The sequence below is a fragment of the Rattus norvegicus genome, chromosome 1 (genome assembly GCF_036323735.1).
Source record: "Rattus norvegicus strain BN/NHsdMcwi chromosome 1, GRCr8, whole genome shotgun sequence".
Classification (NCBI taxonomy): Eukaryota; Metazoa; Chordata; class Mammalia; order Rodentia; family Muridae; genus Rattus; species Rattus norvegicus.
In genome coordinates, this window is record NC_086019.1 from 60,400,251 (window position 1) to 60,422,540 (window position 22,290).

At 44.4% G+C, this 22,290-nt stretch overlaps 1 protein-coding gene and 1 pseudogene across 1 annotated transcript; both read left to right on the forward strand.

Annotated features, from left to right (window-relative positions):
- Positions 1-22,290, forward strand: part of LOC134485036 (sperm motility kinase Y-like) — a 319,058-nt pseudogene that overhangs the window by 285,364 nt on the left and 11,404 nt on the right.
- LOC134485035 (sperm motility kinase Y-like) lies at positions 4,565-19,228 on the forward strand. The gene is made up of 5 exons (XM_063280854.1): positions 4,565-5,179; positions 12,773-14,365; positions 15,076-16,044; positions 16,506-18,340; positions 18,457-19,228. The coding sequence occupies exon 2, from the start codon at positions 12,793-12,795 to the stop codon at positions 14,320-14,322; it is 1,530 nt and encodes a 509-aa protein (XP_063136924.1). The 5' UTR covers positions 4,565-5,179; positions 12,773-12,792; the 3' UTR covers positions 14,323-14,365; positions 15,076-16,044; positions 16,506-18,340; positions 18,457-19,228.

Here is a 22,290-nt window from a genome sequence, read left to right on the forward strand (position 1 = left end):
TAGAAACTGGATACCTTTCAAGCCTACATTCTTAAGTCATCTATCAACTTTGGGTACATGATAAGCACAACATGACATTGGGTGCCAAATAACACTTTCCTACCTGACAATGAATATGATCCAGGGGTATCAAACATGGAAACTGGTCAGGTAAGGTCAGGTAACCCCCATGCTATCTCCATGTGGAGATGAAGATTGACACACCTTCCCAAGCAAACTTTCTCAGTTTTCTCAGCCCACACAGCAGTCCTTTGCTGAGCTTCCTTACTCCCAGTGACTGATGAGAGTACATGAGAAGATGCCTGATTTCTGGAAAGCCCTGGGCCCCATGACCCACAGTAGCAGCAGCTTCTGATCACAGGTGATTTCAGGAACTGAAAATGCCTAATGTTCCTGTGTTGATTTGAATATGCTCAGCCCAGGGAGTGGGACTATTTGCAGATGAGCCCTCATTGCATAGGTGTAGCCTTGATTGAGGAAGTGTGTCACTGTTGATGTGACCCTTATGTTCCTTGTCCTAGCTGCATGAAAATCAGTTTTCTAGTAGCGGCCTTCAGATGATGATGTAGAACACCCAGCTCCTCCTGTACCATGTCTGCCTAGATGCTGCCATGCTCCCACCTTGATGATAATGAACCAAACTGCTGAACTTGTAAGCCAAACCCAAAGCAGTGTTCTTCTTATAAGATTTGCATTGGTCATGGTGTCTGTTAATAGCAGGAAAACCCTAAGTAAGTCACTTTCTACCACAGATTACGAGGTTAATTGAGTGATGTCATCACCTGAGGAGACATGGCCTCTTATTAATGTTCTAATGTCCTAAGTAATTGCAGGCTCTCTTCTGGCCTAGGCATTGGCTATAATATTAATCTTCCCAGTGTCTTTTTCTCTGTAAACTATACATTTTGCATTTCTATTTGCCCCATTTGCTCTTTTTCATTGAAGTCCTATAACCTCAGTATAACAGAGGCCATACTGGGCTCTCTTCAAATTTTCATCGAAGAAATTTGTTTATTACTTTTTAATTTAGCCTCAGGTAGGTTTTTAGGATGTGGGCTGAAGGAAGCCACATTTTTGTAAAAGCATCATACAAATTATACCAGGCCAGTTACAAATATTATTGCCTTCTGAATCCCCTTGTCCTGGGCTTCCACATTCTGGACAGGTCTTGGCACTCCTGACTCCCAAGCTCCTGCCAGTATACCCCATTAAACTCTTCTTAGAGCACTGGGCCACTTCTAGTTCAAAGTTCTGAATTCTTGCATATTTTCCAAAACAAGTAACAAGCACAAACTGGCATGGTCAGGTATCACACAGCTCTATTACATCCCCTTCTGCATTAGTTACCTTTGTATTTCTGTGACAGAAATGCCATGAGCACAGCAAACTATAAAACATGTAGGCGATTAGTGATCCTATTTCACAGACCACCTGTTACCATAGGTTAAGTTCCATGACTACAGGGCACGGTGGAAGGAGCAGGAAGCAGAGGACTCACATCTGGAATCACAAGTACAAAGCAGAGAGTGCACAGGGAGTGGTGCAGAGCACTAAAACCTCAAATCCCAGCCCCACTGGCATTCTTTCTCCAGCAAGGGCACACCTCCTGAGTCTTCCCAAACAGAGTCACCAACTGGGAAAGGAGTACTCAAATGCCCAAGACAGTGGAGGATAGCTCATGCAAAATGTCATGATGATTCAGGAATTTGAATCAGTAACAGAGAGAACCTTCACTCTGGGTCAATGTGTGTTGCTGCAAAGCCAGCAAGCTGCTCTCCCTCCTCTTGAACATAAGATGTGGATTAAGTAAAAATGTAAACAAGCATCTCCATGGAAAATCAACAGCCCTGTTAATCTGGTAATACTTATAGGATAAGTCCAGAGGTGCTGGATACTGAAATCAGAGAAGAAGCCAACACAAACTCAAACCGTTTAGTCTATAGGAATAAAAATACCAAAGAAGCCAAAATGGGTAACGATATGGAGCAAACACTCACTCACTCAGCAGATAAAATTACACCTAGCCCTTACTCACAGACCTACTTCATAAACAGTGTACATTCTGCTGGTACCTACTCAACACAATCCTAAATGCTGCAATCAAACCAAATGGTTTCTTACTTTGTTGAGTATGACTTAAAAACACTGAAGTACTCTGAAGGAGGTTAATGGAATCTTCTCAGGGCCTGGGGAAGATGGATGAGGGAGTACAGATTAACAAAGCAACACAACCCAATTTCCCCAACCGCAAGCAGAAACCGGCCTGATGTCAGTTGCCAATTCCTGAGGGTTTAAGAGAAGCCTACAGACTGGAAGGACTGAGGTAGGTGAGATTAAAGTACAGTTACACTGAATGCTCACTTGAGGAATGGGAAGGGTAGCAACTGGAAAGTGCTCGAGTGTGTGTGTGTGTGTGTGTGTGTGTGTGTGTGTGTGTGTGTGTGTGTGTGTTCCATGCATGTGTTTCTGTGTGAGTGTGGTTGGGTTGTTGCTGTTGTGTGCTTAATTTGAGACAGAGTGTTACCACAAACTGAAGCTGTCCTAAAACTCACCCTGTACACAAGGGTGGTTTGGACAGTAAAGAGACCTTCTCTCTCATGAAAGGGGGATTAATGATGTGTAGCACAAGCTATGTGTGAATGTAAATTTCAAAATCTGAAGATTTTATAAATCTCCTTTGGCTTGCTTTAACAATGCTGGTGATTATAGCAATACATGGTACACTGAGGACAGAACAGAATATATAGTGTGAGCTTTTGAGATGGTTCAGAGGTGAAAGGAATAGCTGATGATCTGAGTTTAGTTCCAGAGGCACTGTTAATAATCAAACACAAATGTAGCCGACTTTTATCCTGTGTAAAAATCAGTCAGGGCATCCAGTCATCTAAAGTCTGGAAGCTGGGGAAGGGAACATGGAAAATGAATATCCTAGTAAGAGCACCATTGGAAGGGGAAGCCCTGGGTCCTGCTAAGACTGAACCCCCAGTGAACTAGATTGTTGGGAGGAGGGCGACAAGGGGGGCAGGATGGGAGGAGGGAAGGGGATGTTTGCACGGAAACTGGGAAAGGGAATACTGGAAATGTATATAAAAATTACTCAAGTTAATATATATATACACTGAGGTCAACCCTAGATAGGGCATAGAGCAATCCATACATCATGGGATTCAACTGGGTGTTTTATGAAAGAGCTATTTCCCAGGAGCACACCTGTGTGTCAAGGCCTCCCTTCCAGCTAGGCCTTTGGATCTCCAGTGCTAAACACTGTCTCTTCCTTTGCAGAAGTGAAACATAATAAAAATTCACACTTCACAGTACAGTGAATAGCAGTAATCGCGAAAGGTGTAAATAGAACCGATGAGTACCAGAGTATGTGGATTGATGTTATATGAAATGTGTGTGGTTCCCGTGCAGTATCCTCTTCCATGTTCCTACATACTGAGCAACGACCCTGTACAATTTCTCTCTAGACAGAACCATCTGGAATTCACTCACTGAGGGACTTATGCCCTGGAGTGGCAGCTACAGGTAGGACTTGTGCAACCATGTCACGAAACGAAGAGACAGAGATGCATGGATTAAATGGAGAGAAGCAGATTGGAATGGTGGAGAGGCTAACCTGCCAACAACTCCAAACCCCCAGCAGTATGACAATGGAGAACAGCGAGCAGTTTCCCAGCCAGCCTCACTCTCCATAGCCAGACTTCTTCCAGTCCTTCCATTTTCCCAAGGAAAGAAAAGTTCAAAAAGCAGGGACAGGGCAAGAAAAACTGCTCTACTCCCAGGAGCCAAGGGCAAACCCCCTGGCACCTCCCTGTCTGAGCCCATAAGCAGCCACAGCCCAGTCCAGGGATCATCTCTAGAGGCTCAGGGACCCAGGCAGATGAGCCCTTGAATCACAAAGGGTTCCACTACAGCATTCTATGGGTGTCAGTCCTGAGTCCCTGAGCCTGAGGTGCTCTGCACAGCTATTCAGAGAAGCCTTCTCCTGATCTCTGTACAAAGATCTCTGTGTTGGATGTCAGAGGAGAGTGTCCACCCAGCATGGGTTGGGGCTCTGGCCCTCTAATCTGTTGGTCCATGTTAACTTCTCCACAGAGAAAGCTTATGAGCTTTGCTGATGCATCCATTTGGCGTTTGGGGGATTCAAACTCAAGTCTCTGCCTAGTCCTGCAGCTTTGTCTCTGGTGTTTGATGATAACCTAGAGCCTTTCTGAGGACTTATGAGAACAGTGTCCTCTTGATGGGTCAGTTTAGAAACAGCTTTGTCTTTAAAAAAAGAAAACTATACCATCAGTTTGAGGCTAATCCTTCAGAATTCAAAGATAACGTGACACCCTGAGTGTATACATGAGGACTTTAAAGCAGGATGCAGAGTAAACATTCAAAACAGAGAACTATGGACAGCTAAACATCTTACAGGGTTTTATTTCTAACAGCCTAAAGTCTTTCCATAGCCCATAGAAGCCACAGTCTCAGAGTCCTTCCCAACCATGTCTTGACAGGTCCTATTGTGACCTCATGAGGAGCGATTGTGAGGCGGCCCAGCAAACACATATTAAGCTGTTGCCAGGCCTGGAATTCTTTGAGTGCTTTGAGAGGAGGTGTGGAGTGGAGCCCTCTGCGACTTGGTTGTATCTAGTGAGCTGTGTGTGGTTGTGTCGAATTTTACTGTACTGTGTATATGTGTATGTATCAGTGTGTGTAAGAGAGTTTGTGTTGACAGATTGGCCTGTGTGTGAGTGCGTGTACACTTTTGCCTGTGTTTGTCAGTATATGTAGGAGTGTGTGAGTTTACAGGTTTGTATGTGTGTATGTGTTTGTATGTGTGTATGTCTTCTTGTGCGTATGTGTATCCCTGTGTGTATGTGTGTATGTGTCTGACATGTGTTTTTCCAGCTTTGCTTGTGTGTAAGTATGCGTGTTTTGTGTGAATCTGGGTGTTTGTAAGAGTTTGTGTGAGTATAAGTTCACTTCTGTGTAGTTCTGTGTGTGTGCCTGTGTGTGTGCCTGTGCCTGTGTGAGTGCCTGTGTGTGTATGTGTGTGTGTGTGTGTGTGTGTGTGTGTGTGTCTGTGTGTGCACGTGCCCATCCCCTTTTGCCCCTTGTATCTATATTACCTGCACCTCAGTGCAAGAGAGTGTAGAGGCCAGAAGTCACCCCGGCTGCTGTTCCTGAGGTAGGTTCTCAACCTTATTTTCAAGACAGGCTCTCTCACTGGCCTGCAGCTGCCCAAGTATCTGGGCTGGCTGACCAGTCGCTCCCAGGCATTTGGTATGCCAACCGCATAATATCAGTTTAAAGGCCTATGTAGATGGCTGGCTGCCTATTTCTTGATTGATTGATTTTTGGATGACTTCAAGAGAAAGAATTAGGTCACATATTGCCACGCCACTGGCTATTTCCTTATTGGGGTTTTGTTTTTTGTTTTATTTATTTATTTATTTATTATGGATTGCTGGTTTCATTTTTTAGTGGTTTTTATGTTCTTACATGCTATATTACTGCTTTGATTATTTACGGTTCTGCATTCGGATGATTAACTCTATCTCCATTTTCTTTTTTTTTTTTTATTAACTTGAGTATTTCTTATATACATTTCGAGTGTTATTCCCTTTCCCGGTTTCCGGGCAAACATTCCCCTCCCCCCTCCCCTTCCTTATGGGTGTTCCCCTCCCAAACCTCCCCCCATTGCCGCCCTCCCCCCATAGACTAGTTCACTGGGGGTTCAGTCTTAGCAGGACCCAGGGCTTCCCCTTCCACTGGTGCTCTTACTAGGATATTCATTGCTACCTATGGGGTCAGAGTCCAGGGTCAGTCCATGTATAGTCTTTAGGTAGTGGCTTAGTCCCTGGAAGCTCTGGTTGCTTGGCATTGTTGTACTTTTGGGGTCTCGAGCCCCTTCAAGCTCTTCCAGTTCTTTCTCTGATTCCTTCAATAGGGGACCTATTCTCAGTTCAGTGGTTTGCTGCTGGCATTCGCCTCTATATTTGCTGTATTCTGGCTGTGTCTCTCAGGAGCGATCTACATCCGGCTCCTGTCGGTCTGCACTTCTTTGCTTCATCCATCTTGTCTAATTGGGTGGCTGTATATGTATGGGCCACATGTGGGGCAGGCTCTGAATGTGTGTTCCTTCAGTCTCTGTTTTAATCTTTGCCTCTCCCTTCCCTGCCAAGGGTATTCTTTTTCCTCATTTAAAGAAGGAGTGAAGCATTCACATTTTGATCATCCGTCTTGAGTTTCGTTTGTTCTAGGGATCTAGGGTAATTCAAGCATTTGGGCTAATAGCCACTTATCAATGAGTGCATACCATGTATGTCTTTCTGTGATTGGGATAGCTCACTCAGGATGATATTTTCCAGTTCCAACCATTTGCCTACGAATTGCATAAACTCGTTGTTTTTGATAGCTGAGTAATATTCCATTGTGTAGATGTACCACATTTTCTGTATCCATTCCTCTGTTGAAGGGCATCTGGGTTCTTTCCAGCTTCTGGCTATTATAAATAAGGCTGCGATGAACATAGTGGAGCACGTGTCTCTTTTATATTTGAGGCTTCTTTTGGGTATATGCCCAAGAGAGGTATAGCTGGATCCTCAGGCAGTTCAATGTCCAATTTTCTGAGGAACCTCCAGACTGATTTCCAGAATGGTTTTACCAGTCTGCAATCCCACCAACAATGGAGGAGTGTTCCTCTTTCTCCACATCCTCGCCAGCATCTGCTGTCACCTGAGTTTTTGATCTTAGCCAATCGCACTGGTGTGAGGTGAAATCTCAGGGTTGTTTTGATTTGCATTTCCCTTATGACTAAAGATGTTGAACATTTCTTTAGGTGTTTCTCAGCCATTCGGCATTCCTCAGCTGTGAATTCTTTGTTTAGCTCTGAACCCCATTTTTAATAGGGTTATTTGTTTCCCTGCGGTCTAATTTCTTGAGTTCTTTGTATATTTTGGATATAAGGCCTCTATCTGTTGTAGGATTGGTAAAGATCTTTTCCCAATCTGTTGGTTGCCGTTTTGTCCTAACCACAGTGTCCTTTGCCTTACAGAAGCTTTGCAGTTTTATGAGATCCCATTTGTCGATTCTTGATCTTAGAGCATGAGCCATTGGTGTTTTGTTCAGGAAATTTTTTCCAGTGCCCATGTGTTCCAGATGCTTCCCTAGTTTTTCTTCTATTAGTTTGAGTGTGTCTGGTTTGATGTGGAGGTCCTTGATCCACTTGGACTTAAGCTTTGTACAGGGTGATAAGCATGGATCGATCTGCATTCTTCTACATGTTGCCCTCCAGTTGAACCAGCACCATTTGCTGAAAATGCTATCTTTTTTCCATTGGATGGTTTTGGCTCCTTTGTCAAAGATCAAGTGACCATAGGTGTGTGGGTTCATTTCTGGGTCTTCAATTCTATTCCATTGGTCTATCTGTCTGTCTCTGTACCAATACCATGCAGTTTTTATCACTATTGCTCTGTAATACTGCTTGAGTTCAGGGATAGTGATTCCCCCTGAAGTTCTTTTATTGTTGAGGATAGCTTTAGCTATCCTGGGTTTTTTGTTATTCCAGATGAATTTGCAAATTGTTCTGTTTAACTCTTTGAAGAATTGGATTGGTATTTTGATGGGGATTGCATTGAATCTGTAGATTGCTTTTGGTAAAATGGCCATTTTTACTATATTAATCCTGCCAATCCATGAGCATGGGAGATCTTTCCATCTTCTGAGGTCTTCTTCAATTTCTTTCCTCAGTGTCTTGAAGTTCTTATTGTACAGATCTTTTACTTGCTTGGTTAAAGTCACACCGAGGTACTTTATATTATTTGGGTCTATTATGAAGGGTGTCGTTTCCCTAATTTCTTTCTCGGCTTGTTTCTCTTTTGTATAGAGGAAGGCAACTGATTTATTTGAGTTAATTTTATACCCAGCCACTTTGCTGAAGTTGTTTATCAGCTTTAGTAGTTCTCTGGTGGAACTTTTGGGATCACTTAGATATACTATCATGTCATCTGCAAATAGTTATATTTTGACCTCTTCTTTTCCGATCTGTATCCCTTTGATCTCCTTTTGTTGTCTGATTGCTCTGGCTAGAACTTCAAGAACTATATTGAATAAGTAGGGAGAGAGTGGGCAGCCTTGTCTAGTACCTGATTTTAGTGGGATTGCTTCAAGTTTCTCTCCATTTAGTTTAATGTTAGCAACTGGTTTGCTGTATATGGCTTTTACTATGTTTAGGTATGGGCCTTGAATTCCTATTCTTTCCAGGACTTTTATCATGAAGGGGTGTTGAATTTTGTCAAATGCTTTCTCAGCATGTAATGAAATGATCATGTGGTTCTGTTCTTTCAGTTTGTTTATATGATGGATCACGTTGATGGTTTTCCGTATATTAAACCATCCCTGCATGCCTGGGATGAAGCCTACTTGATCATGGTGGATGATTGTTTTGATGTGCTCTTGAATTCGGTTTGCCAGAATTTTATTGAGTATTTTTGCGTCGATATTCATAAGGGAAATTGGTCTGAAGTTCTCTTTCTTTGTTGTGTCTTTGTGTGGTTTAGGTATAAGAGTAATTGTGGCTTCGTAGAAGGAATTCGGTAGGGCTCCATCTGTTTCAATTTTGTGGAATTATCAAATTTGGATAATATTGGTATGAGGTCTTCTATGAAGGTTTGATAGAATTCTGCACTAAACCCGTCTGGACCTGGGCTCTTTTTGGTTGGGAGACCTTTAATGACTGCTTCTATTTCCTTAGGAGTTATGGGGTTGTTTAACTGGTTTATCTGTTCCTGATTTAACCTCGATACCTGGTATCTGTCTAGGAAATTGTCCATTTCCTGAAGATTTTCAAATTTTGTTGAATATAGGTTTTTATAGTAAGATCTGATGATTTTTAGAATTTCCTCCGAATCTGTAGTTATGTCTCCCTTTTCATTTCTGATTTTGTTAATTTGGACACACTCTCTGTGTCCTCTCGTTAGTCTGGCTAAGGGTTTATCTATCTTGTTGATTTTCTCAAAGAACCAATTTTTGGTTCTGTTGATTCTTTCTATGGTCCTTTTTGTTTCTACTTGGTTGATTTCAGCTCTGAGCTTGATTATTTCCTGCCTTCTACTCCTCCTGGGTGTATTTGCTTCTTTTTGTTCTAGAGCTTTTAGGTGTGCTGTCAAGCTGCTGACATATGCTCTTTCCTGTTTCTTTCTGCAGGCACTCAGCGCTATGAGTTTTCCTCTTAGCACAGTTTTCATTGTGTCCCATAAGTTTGAGTATGTTGTATCTTCATTTTCATTAAATTCTAAAAAGTTTTTAATTTCTTTCTTTATTTCTTCCTTGACCAGGTTATCATTGAGTAGAGCATTGTTCAATTTCCATGTATATGTGGGCATTCTTCCCTTATTGTTATTGAAGACCAGTTTTAGGCCGTGGTGGTCCGATAGCACACATGGGATTATTTCTATCTTTCTGTACCTGTTGAGGCCCGTTTTTTGACCAATTATATGGTCAATTTTGGAGAAAGTACCATGAGGAGCTGAGAAGAAGGTATATCCTTTTGCTTTAGCATAGAATGTTCTATAAATATCCGTTAAGTCCATTTGGCTCATGACTTTTCTTAGTCTGTCTACATCACTGTTTAATTTCTGTTTCCATGATTTGTCCATTGATGAGAGTGGGGTGTTCAAATCTCCCACTTTTATTGTGTGAGGTGCAATGTGTGTTTTGAGCTTTAGTAAGGTTTCTTTTACGTATGTAGGTGCCCTTGTATTTGGGGCCCAGATATTTAGGATTGAGAGTTCATCTTGGTTGATTTTTCCTTTGATGAATATGAAGTGTCCTTCCTTATCTTTTTTGATGACTTTTAGTTGGAAATTGATTTTATTTGATATTAGAATGGCTACTCCAGCTTGCTTCTTCTGACCATTTGCTTGGAAAGTTGTTTTCCAGCCTTTCACTCTGAGGTAGTGTCTGTCTTTGTCTCTGAGGTGTGTTTCCTGTAGGCAGCAGAATGCAGGGTCCTCGTTGCGTATCCAGTTTGTTAATCTATGTCTTTTTATTGGGGAGTTGAGGCCATTGATATTGAGAGATATTAAGGAATAGTGATTATTGCTTCCCGTTATATTCATATTTGGATGTGAGGTTATGTTTGTGTGCTTTCATTCTCTTTGTTTTGTTGCCAAGACGATTAGTTTCTTGCTTCTTCTAGGGTATAGCTTGCCTCCTTATGTTGGGCTTTACCATTTATTATCCTTTGTAGTGCTGGATTTGTAGAAAGATATTGTGTAAATTTGGTTTTGTCATGGAATATCTTGGTTTCTCCATCAATGTTAATTGAGAGTTTTGCTGGATACAGTAACCTGGGCTGGCATTTGTGTTCTCTTAGGGTCTGTATAACATCAGTCCAGGATCTTCTGGCCTTCATAGTTTCTGGCGAGAAGTCTGGTGTGATTCTGATAGGTCTCCCTTTATATGTTACTTGACCTTTTTCCCTTACTGCTTTTAATATTCTTTCTTTATTTTGTGCGTTTGGTGTTTTGACAATTATGTGACGGGAGGTGTTTCTTTTCTGGTCCAATCTGTTTGGAGTTCTGTAGGCTTCTTGTATGTCTATGGGTATCTCTTTTTTTAGGTTAGGGAAGTTTTCTTCTATGATTTTGTTGAAGATATTTACTGGTCCTTTGAGCTGGTAGTCTTCACTCTCTTCTATACCTATTATCCTTAGGTTTGATCTTCTCATTGAGTCCTGGATTTCCTGTATGTTTTGGACCAGTAGCTTTTTCCGCTTTACATTATCTTTGACAGTTGAGTCAATGATTTCTATGGAATCTTCTGCTCCTGAGATTCTCTCTTCCATCTCTTGTATTCTGTTGGTGAAGCTTGTATCTACAGCTCCTTGTCTCTTCTTTTGGTTTTCTATATCCAGGGTTGTTTCCATGTGTTCTTTCTTGATTGCTTCTATTTCCATTTTTAATTCCTTCAACTGTTTGATTGTGTTTTCCTGGATTCTTTCAGGGATTTTTGTGTCTCCTCTCTATGGGCTTCTACTTGTTTATTTATGTTTTCCTGGAATTCTTTCAGGGATTTTTGTATCTCCTCTCTATTGTCTTCTACTTGTTTATTTATGTTTTCCTGGAATTCTTTCAGGGATTTTTGCGATTCTTTCAGGCATTTTTGCAATTCCTCTCTGTAGGCTTCTACTTGTTCTCTAAGGGAGTTCTTCATGTCTTTCTTGAAGTCCTCCAGCATCATGATCAAATATGATTTTGAAACTAGATCTTGCTTTTCTGGTGTGTTTGGATATTCCATGTTTGTTTTGGTGGGAGAATTGGGCTCCGATGATGGCATGTAGTCTTGGTTTCTGTTGCTTGGATTCCTGCGCTTGCCTCTCGCCATCAGATTATCTCTAGTGTTACTTTGTTCTGCTATTTCTGACAGTGGCTGGACTGTCCTATAAGCCTGTGTGTCAGGAGTGCTGTAGACCTGTTTTCCTCTCTTTCAGTCAGTTATGGGGACAGAGTGTTCTGCTTTCGGGCGTGTAGTTTCTCCTCTCTACAGGTCTTCAGCTGTTCCTGTGGGCCTGTGTCTTGAGTTCACCAGGCAGCTTTCTTGCAGCAGAAAATTTGGTCTTAGCTGTGGTCCCGAGTCTCAGGTTCGCTCGTGGGGTGCTGCCCAGGGGCTCTCTGCAGCGGCAGCAACCAGGAAGACCTGTGCCACCCCTTCCGGGGGCTTCAGTGCACCAGGGTTCCAGATGGTCTGTGGCTTTTTCCTCTGGCGTCCGAGGTGTGTGTGCAGGGAGCAGTCTCTTCTGGTTTCCCAGGCTTGTCTGCCTCTCTGAAGGTTTAGCTCTCCCTCCCACGGGATTTGGGTGCAGAGAACTGTTTATCCGGTCTGTTTCATTCAGGGTCCGGCGGTGTCTCTGGCACGTGTCCTGCTGCTCCTGGGCCCTCCCCCACGGGAGCCCAGAGGCCTTATACAGTTTCCTCTTGGGCCAGGGATGTGGGCAGGGGTGAGCAGTGTTGGTGGTCTCTTCTGCTCTGCAGCCTCAGGAGTGCCCACCTGACCAGGCGGTTGGGTCACTCTCTCACCGGGTCTGGCTATCTCCATTTTCAATGTCCTGCGGTTTCATCCTTTTACATTATTCCTGTTTCTCTATTTATTGAGTACAAGCAATCATTGGCTTAGACTTGATACAAATTTGCCCTTTGTGACACTTTGACTCTTCGGCCTTTGTTTAAGGTTTACTGTTCACTGATATTTAACTGCCTTATTCCTTGTGGTTGGTTAATTTTAATTTTCAGTATTTTGCTCTGGAGAGTTGTGGATTTTTGTGGATCACTAGGTCCTGAAATTCAATGGAGTTTTCCCTTAAGTGTTGGCTTTTTGTATTTGTTTGTTTTGTCTTATACTAATTCTTTCTCCTCTCGTTTCTTTCATCTGTTTTTTTTTTTCTTCAATGAACATCTATTCATAGTTTTGACCATCTTTGGCCGCTCAATCCTATTGTAGTATGACGATTTTTATTTTCATCATTGCATTTAGTATGTGTGTGCTCTTGGCTTTCTCTTTTGGGGTTGGTTATTTGGGTGGCTTTTACTTATGACTCTTCATATTTTCCCCTTAACTTTTTCATAATTTTGCTCTATTTTTCTAGTCTAGTTTTTACTTTGTCTTTGTTTGTTTTTTTTCTTTTTCTTTTGTTTGTTTCTTTTAGGTACCACCAGTGTAATTTTAGCTCCTATATTGCTCCATCTTTTTCATTATTTGATTCCATTTTTGTTATTTTTAGGTAGCATTAGTACTGATAAAATGCCTACAGAGACTGAGGAGGAGTTACCAACCCCTACACCCGAGCCCAGTATCTCTGAAGAGGGCAACTTCCATTCCCAATACCAAGTATTGGGGACAATTGGGCAAGGGGGCAACGCCAAAGTCCTCCTGGCCCACCACCAGCTCACAGGAACCCCGGTGGCTGTCAAAGTTCTGCGAAAGGACAAGCAGTGGTTCCAGCCAGCCATGATGGAAGCAAACATAATGAGAAAGATCAACCACCCCAACATAGTGTCTCTCATACAAGTTATTGAAAAGGAAACGAGAATATACCTCATAATGGAGCTGGTGGAAGGCCAAGAACTCTACCAGTACATCAGAGAGTCAGGGCACATAGAGGAGGATGAGGCCCGGCAAATATTTGAACAGATATTGTCAGCAGTGAGCTACTGCCATGGAAAGGGGATTGTTCACCGAGACCTCAAACTGGACAATATAATGATTGATAAAAACAAAAAGGTCAAAGTCATCGACTTTGGGCTTAGCACCCAATTTCAACCTGGAAAAATGCTAAACCACCACTGCGGCACGTACTCCTTTGGTTCCCCTGAACTCCTCCTTGGCCATCGGTATGACGGGCCGAAGAATGATATGTGGATTATAGGAGTGGTCTTGTACTGTATGGTAGTGGGAAAGCTCCCATTTGATTCAGTGATCATCCAAGAACTGCAAAGACAAGTAGTGGCAGGGGTATATCCTGCTCCCTGTGGGGTTTCAAAAGAACTGGAGGACCTCCTTAGTAAATTACTGAGGGTAAATCTCAACTTTAGACCAACAGCAAGAAAGGCGATGAAACACCCTTGGTTCAAAGAACACTGGAACGGATTGATAGGTCCCTATGAAGAAATGCTTCCCCTCACACCAGACCCGGCCATTTTGGATGCCATGAAAAGCATTGGATTCCAAGCCTCTGTAGTAAAACACTCTTTAAAACAAAGAAAATATAATGAGGAAATGGCAACTTATTTCTTTCTACAAAAGCAGGCTCTCCAGGGGGATGGCTGCACAGCCCAGGCACAGCAAGTGAGTTCCCTTGCAGCACCATTCCCTAGCCTTGATCCTGCTGCTGCTTTTAGATTAGAACCAAAGAGGAGTGGAAGCCTGCCAGTCCTTGGCACCTTGCGGGTGTCATCCTCCCATGGTCACGTATCTCACTATGGCCAGAATGCTCATCCAAAAGGAGGCAAAAGATCCACTGTGGCTGGTCGTCTCAGGCCTCTACCGATGACACCTACACAGGACCACTATCACAAATGTGCCGTGAGTGTCCCATGCATTCAAACAACAAGCATCTTCACTGAGAAGAGTAGCAATAAGGAAATCAAAGAAGACAACCCACTCTCCAACAGAGCCCCACTTGAGGATAAGCCCATCCCCAGCAGGGTCCGGCACAGAGGTTTTAAGGGGTGGACCAGGAATATAGCAAATGCCCTGATAAAGCTGTGTTGCTGCATGCCAAGGAGAAAGAAACCTCGCCTGGGGCAGAACAGAATCTCCCCCCAGAAATGAGCCACAGGGAGAGTCCAGAGAACAAGCAGCAGGCATAGCCCAGGTACCTTTGTGCTTTGTCCTTTTCAGTTTGCTCTATGCTGGTCCTTCCTCTGTCTCTGGTTTCCAATTTCCCCACAATTCTTACCTTGTATCTGCTCTAAGATCTTTATGAGGTTTCCCCAACACCAAGCCTTCTCCCTCTTCTTGATTTCTCCTCTTCCCAGCAGGGACCCAATAGGATTGATGAGTTCCACACTCTACAGAGTTTTCTAGTTGGCACATCCCTTCAGATGGACTCCAGCTCCCCCTTAGGCCAATAGCACCCACAGGGTGAGGACAAGAGGTTCATGGGCTCATGGACTCCTCCAGGGGCTACTGATCTTTTCACATGTGGTCATCAATCACAAGTGCTGCAGAGCAGAGTCTTATTTTTTCAAATGTAACATCCCATTCCATTAAGCCTCAAAACTAATTAACAAGGTTTGTCATTGAATAAGTATCAACAACCTAGTTTGTGGGTTATAGTTGATGGTCAGAATCCTGCATGCATGCATATTATTTTGCATACTGGTTTTTTTTGTTCCTAAGACCTAGTGATCTATTGAATTTTATAGGTTGTAGTTCTAAATGGTTTCTTTCAAAGACCTCCACTGAGAAGTAGAAAAAAGAAGTTATAATATAGTAAGGCAAATCAAAGCCCCAAATGGTAAGCTAAGAATTCTACCTCACTGTCTTTTTTGCTTGGAATAAATTGTCTTGTCTATTTCACAGTGTCATCTGGAAATTCTTTCATGTCCTCAGTATAAACAGTAGGTGATTTCAGACACATGGCAATGGAAAAGACACCAGCAGAAACTACAGCAGCAACAGGAGTAGCAACAATAGCAGAAGCAGCATTAGGCACAGCAGCAGCAGGAGGAGGAGAACGAGGAGGGTAGGAGGAGGAGGAGGAGGAAGATGAAGAGAGGAGGAGAAAGAAGAGGAGGAGGAGGAAGAGAAGGAAGAGGAGGAGAAAGAGGAGGACGAAGAGCAGGGGGAATATTTTGATTCCCTGTCCCCGTGAGAATTGCTGATGACTACTTCTGGACACAGATATCATGCTGAGAACTGTTTATCAAAATGATTTAACAGAATATTAATTTTCATAGAAGACATGTCAATGTTCCTAAGGGCATGCAGCCCGGGAAAAGAGAGCAAGATGGCAGAGGCAAGCAGTGTGGAATGTTCTTACTGAGGAAGACCTTCTCAAAGCTGATGATGTAATAGGTATGAAGGAGCATTTCATGGGAGTCACGGTCCCATGCCCCTGTGTTAGGGCACACAGAGCTCCTAGCCTTGCATCCTGCGTGAGAGGGGTCCTGGAATATTCCCTGATACCAACAGGGTCCTGGATTGCATGGTTCCCCCTCAGTTATGGTCCTCCCTGTGCCTCATGGGGTACGCAGCTTCTATGGGATGAACTTATATCAGTGATTAACTGGAGCTGGACCACAACCACACCACAGGCAAGCCCTGGACACTGAGGACATTAAGAGCAGCAGACAACATCTCCTCCACTGCTTCTGACTCTGCTCCACAAGGCAAGGCAGCTCCCACACAGCAGGCATCCAGCCTAACTCCCAGCAGGGAGAGTGTGAGATGTCTGTGGATGAGCCCACAGGGACTACAGGATTCTGTGGGAAGACATCTGGTAGGTTCTGGAGCAGCTGCAGCAGCCAGGACACATGAACTACAGTGGAGGTGAGCTATAGGAACAGGTAGCAAAGAGCCTGATCTGGCCAATGCTGATCTGAATCCCTGGGTGCACGCTGGAATGGTCACTCAGGGCTATTAGAGTGAAGGCCAGCCAAGGGCATACAATGTGTCACTAACATTCTCAAAGTCTTGTACAGGAAATAAACCACTGGCCTTGACCAGTAAAGTTGAGTCCAGACTCATGGGCTACAGGATAGCAGATTGAACTGAGTCTGAATTCCCATGAGTATGACCTCTGGCTGCTCCCTAGGCTCAGTATAGATGAGCATGAGAAGGCACCATTGCTGTGTTTGCAGGAGTAGCAGAGAGCTCAGAATACATGACCCACTCCTAACCCAGACTGGAGCCACTCTGGGGAGGAGATGGCATCATTTGAGAGATGGGCTTATGCGGGACACTGTGCTCTGGTTTGTGGCACATACAGCTCCTGTCTTTCTTGCTGACAGTTCAGATCCTCAGCTGGCCTCATCACGGACAGTCCCATGAGGAGTGGGTGTTTGTTTCCTGCTTCACAGTTAGGGCAGGAACAAGCCCAGACGCAGTGAGTAAGGACAGTGCTTCTGTCTTGACCCAGCTTCCTTGTCCTCCCCCCTCCCCCAACTCATACAGGAGCCACCCAGAGACCTTCATAGGAGTGTGGGTCATGTTAATCGGAATGCACAGCTGGAGATTAAATTCTGGGTAAGGTCTCCATACAGCCCTGGTGGCTCCCACACCCTGCCTACCTAAGTTTTCCCAACTGGGTCCTCAAGGTCGTGGAGAATCTTCTACAGGCTGCCCTGAAGATACAGCCAGTTTCTTGGTAACATTGTGTTTAGCAGAGGTTCTCTGCTTCAGGCACAGAGCCTTCCAGTGAGAGGGTTTGCTGAGTAGCACACCAGGACCAGAAAAGTGTAGAGCCCTCCAGTGGTAGACATGAAGTACTGCAGGAGTTTATTTCCTGATTTCTTCACATCTACCTTGTTCTAAAGGCTTTTTGTCAGACACATAGGGACCTAAGAAACTTGAGTTTGCACCCCCATAGGGAACCCAGGACACTAAACCATCAGCCCTGTTAAACGTCGGCAGAGGACAGTCTGGGATCTATGTTTGTAGAATGGCTCTAGAGTAGAATGAAGACTGATTGACCAGCCAGTCAAGGAGAGTTAGGGACAGTTAGAGACTTGGAGGAGAGCATGAGCGGCAGACACAGCAGAGTCCAGGCCAACAGTGGAACCAGTTCATTTAATAGAGACGCATATGCCCTCCCAAAAGGCTATCAGCTTAAGGCACTGCACTGAAGACCTGACCCAATAACATGCCCAATTTACCCATCACCCACCTGTGGCTTGTGTAGGGTCCTCAGGGTAGATCCTAAAGTCCATCATGGCTGAAAGGCAAAAGTTTGCACATCATTGCAATGTGGAGGCTACTCTCTGCTGATGGGACCCACACAGTCTGCGAAAAAGTTTGCTTAAGTGAAAGTTGGCCCTCCTTGAACTCTCTGGTCTTCCAGGGTAGTTTGTGTTGACCACATGCAGAGTCATTCCTGAAAAACATAAGTGCCAAAATTCAACAATAGGGAGAGAATCCTGTGCCAGATGGAATCCTTCAGGCCAGTGCGGATTTAGAGACATCCTATGCCATGGCATGGAGGCTCCCAAGGACTTCTAGGATCAATGTGAGCCATACAAGAGCCCACAGTCCATCCTGGGAGAACATTAATGTATCTGGAATTATCAGGGACCCTAAGGTAGGTTCGTCAGGATATGGAGCTGATGCATGGTGGGATGCTTGGAGGATACAGCCTAAGGCAATGTAGAGGAAAGTGTGTTATGAGAGCTAAGACAGAGCAACCACACAGTCTGAGAACAAGTTTGCTTAAGTGCAATTTGGCCGTCCTTGAACTCTCTGTTCTTCCAGGGTAGGATGGCCTATCGGGCCCAGGACAGAGCGACTATGCCAGAATTACAATGGTCTGTAATAGAGATGGAGAAGGTGTCAGGATGGGACTTGGGCAGTGGATGGAGCTCTATGACTGCAAAGCCTGCCTAGGCTCCAAGGACCCAGAGCTGGCTGCTGCAGGAAGTCCTAGATTACAACTCTGCAGTTCCTCTTCCCAGGTCTTGCTTTTAACTACTGGACCCAACACAAAGCCTCCCTTGCAGGCTTACCAGAGCATGAAAATGAAATGGCCACCTCCTGTAACAAGAAAGACTTCTAGAAGAGGAAGGAGACATCAATACATTCACAAAACCTTCAACTCGAAATCTGTCTTGCCAATAAGTGTGCAGGGATAAAGGTAAAGCAGATATTGAGGGACCAACCAATCAATGACTGACACAAAGTGAGATCTGTCTCATGTGACAGACACAACCTCTGACGCTATTTATGATATTCTTTCTGATTTACTTGCAGACAGATAAAAGTAGCACACCTGTCTCCAGAGGCTTCACTCAGCAGTTGAAAGCCACAGCCAATCCTCAGATGGAGCTCAGGAAGTCTTGTGGAAGAGTGGGGGAGAGTGCCAAGCAAACTGGTTGGGTTAAAACACTACAAGAAGTCCCCTACAGTCAGATACCTTGGACCATGGAGTATGCTAGAGCCTGTGCAACCAACCCCAGAGCCGGGTTAGCTATCTGCCGTTGGTCTCCATGTGGGTCATCTGACAAGTAGATCCAGGACTGTCTGTCTGTGTTGCCTGCATTGGATCTGTTCCCCATACCCGGACTGCCTGATTGTAAATCTGTGGGGCAGAATGTGCTCGGTCCACCTGGGACTAGAAGTCCCGGGGTGGTGTGGTACCCAAGGGACTCTCCCCTTGTCTTAAGAGAAGGGAGAGCATTATGGTAGAAAGGATTTTAAGGTGGGACTGGGAAGGGAAGAGGGAGAGTGACTGGGATCAGGATGTAACCTGAATAAAGAAGAAATTATTGGAACTAAAAAAGTTAGCCTGGAAAATGGAAAGATTGGTAAGTGGCTAAGAGCACTGAATGCTCTTCCAGAGGTCCTGAGTTCAAATCCCAGCAAACACATGGAGGCTCACAAATGTCTCTAATGACATCTGATGCCCTCTCTGGTCTTTCTAAATACAGCTACCCTGTACGTATGTATAACGAATGATTGAATGAATGAAAGAATGAATAAATAAATAAATAAATAAATAAATAAATAAATAAATAAATAAATAAATAAATACATTTTACCCTGTCTTAGTTATCAGGCAATGAATAAAGTGTCGAGAAAATGTTCAAAACCATGTCATGGATTGCCTGGATCTTTTAGATCTGCAGGAAACATCTCAAGGAAGAACAAGAGAGGGTGGAGAAGAATGTAGAAGGGTTTGATCCCTGAAGTTCCTCAGTGTCCACTAGCACAGCACTTGTCTTTGGGAGGTGACATCTTTCACTCTTCCAGACTGTCTCACCAATCAGAATTACAAGCTCCGTGGATTAACCTGTAAGAAGGACAGTTGCTCTTAGGCCAATATGGAGGTTCCTGACCTCTCAGCAAGCTCACTGCTGCCTTTTGAGGTCTCTGGAGGGTGAGCAAAATGAAGACACACAGAGTAGCCTCAGGTTGAGTCAGCCAGGCCCAGGGGGCTCAGTGGTGTCTCTCAGATTCCCAGGCCCTCCCTGAGATTGAACACTCTACACAGTGTAAGAGGATTAGGGGATAACCAGGAAATGCAGTTGCTCAGGTGTCTGGCTCTGTAGGAGGGAAATAAATCACAGTGGGAAGCTTCAGGACAGTCAGGTGACCTGAGCCCTCCACAGAGTCTAAGTCCAGAGTCACAGACATTCATCTGTCCACAAGTCTCCTAAACACAGGCCTTGTCTGACCTGCAGTCCAGAGTATGTTATCGTACAGTGTCCCTTAGAGAGAGGACATACTTTCCAGTTAGGCCTCTTCTGTGTCACACTGAGACTGGGTTTGTTGTACAGGTGATGCAGATGGGGACTGGACACAAGTGGCAGTCTATCACAGATCATGCAATAAGTAAATACATAAATAAATAAATAAACAAACAAACAAATAAATAAATAAATAAATACCCACTTATCTCACTGCCTGCAATCCTCATTGTCACCACAAGGGAGCGCTGCTTTGACCTTCTCAGAAAGAAAAGCTGACTTCCCTCAGGGAAATGGATGGATGGATGGATGGATGGATGGATGGATGGATGGATGGATGGATGGATAGACAGATAAGTGATTTGACTTAATCAGTTTCTTCCAGTCCTACTTTTCTGAGCTAAACACCTTGGACATGGCTGCTGCAATTGCTTGTTCTACATTTCTGCTTTCTTTGGCTGTTCATTGAAGGGAGCCCCCTTAGAATCTGCTCCTCTAAATAAAGGCCCATCTGTGGAATGTATAGTTTCTCAGTTAGGAGCTGAGGGATTCTTGGAAGGACTTCCCAAAATCCCCTCTGGGGCAGTTGCCAGTGTCCTCTACTTCAGACAGCAGCTGCAAGAAGCAAACATACACCTGTCTGAACATTCCAGCTTGGGTGCACGTCACAGTGCACCTGCCCCAGGGTCCCTGTCAGTTGCACATGCCACAGGGCCACTACTACAAGATCCCTTCCCCAGGACTCCTGCCCCATTGCATCTCCCCCAGGATCCCTGCTCTGTTGTAACTGAACCAGGGTCCCTGCCCGGTTGTTCCTGGCTCACGTTTCCTACTCAGTTTTACCTGCCCCAACGACCCTGGCCCACTGCACCAGCCTCAGGGATCCTGTCCCATTGTGCCCACCATGCTGCACTTTCCTGAGAGTACCTACTAACTGTCCCGAGGTGGCATTTTTCAAAATCTAATTCAAAGATCTTGCCAGTCAGAACCCATTGTCTTTAGTAACACCAAGCAGATATTTGCAGGGCTTCCTCACCTACATTTAATCAATCCCTTCTCTCAGTTGTCCATGTGGAAGCAAAGAAACTAGCAGCAGAACATGGATTATTCATCCAGGATATCAGCACCCCTAGAATTCTCATGAGATGGGCTGCTGTGACTGTGATACAGGGGTGGCAGGGAGGCTTTGACACTGAACAAGCCCAGAGTGCTGACCCTGCTCACATGTGTGCCAGCACCTTAGCCTACCTCTAGATGTCCTAAACTCTGAGAGGAGGAAGGAGATCTTCCTACATAGAAGCTGTTCTCTGAATCTCTGCTGGCCAAGGTCAAGCCAGAGTGTTTGAACATGCCAGTTCCAGCCCCTGAGGGTTCTCTGCCTGCCTGGTGTTTTGTTGTGCTTTACGTATGGCACGGTGAAGATGTGGTCCATACTAGGAATATCTTTGTAGACAACTGCCCTGGGTTCCCATGCTAAAATTCAATTAGGGACTGACAGGGACCTAAATACCAACAAGACAGTGCCAAGACCATGAGTTCCAAAATCAAGAGCAAATGGGGCCTTGATGCTATCCTGTGCTGGTCTGACAGGAGTCAGCACACACAATTCTCCTGCACATCCAATGCCCCTTGGAAAAATCCTCTGTCAAGGGCAGGTGATGCCTCATGAGAATGAACTGTCAGCGTAGGACAAGACACTTGGGACTACTGTCCTGAACTCACCAGTCTCAGAAGAATGGGCTTTGAAAAGTTTTCAGAACACAGGATAGGGGTGTGTAAGCAAGTGCAGGTAATCCTTGGGAAACACATAGTTCCTGAGGAGGTTCTGAGAGCTGTTGGATCCAATCCTGGAAAAGGCAGCATTGTGTTCAGGGGGGTAAGAAAGCAGGAGCCTGCTGATGTTTTCACAGTATTGCATGGGAACAGTAACAATGCCCATAGGAGCAGGATGTCCTAGCACTCTCAGATCAAGCAGACAGCCTAGAGCCTATTAGGCCCATATCCCAAGAGAATGCCGCTCATGTGTGAAGCTTCTATAGCCAGGAAGCTGAAGCAGGGAACATCGACATTGTCTCAGTTAGGGGTTTACTGCTGAGAACAGACACACCATGACCAATGCAGCTCTTATGAGGACAACATTAATGGACACAGGATTGCAGGTTCAGAGACTCAGTCCAGTATCATCAAGCTGGGAGCATGGCAGCATCCAGGCAGTCATGGTGCCAGAGTATGTGGGAGGTCTACATATTCATCTGAAGGCTGCTTGGGGAAGATTGGCTTGCATGTGGATAGGAAAAGGGTTTTAAATCCCATGCCCACAGTGACACACCTACTTTAACAAGACCACGCCTCCTAATATTGCCACTCCCTGAGCTAAGCATATACAAACCATCATAGA

Coding starts and splice junctions, on each gene's coding strand:
- LOC134485035 (XM_063280854.1), top strand. CDS start 12,793: ATGCCTACAGAGACTGAGGAGGAGTTACCAACCCCTACACCCGAGCCC.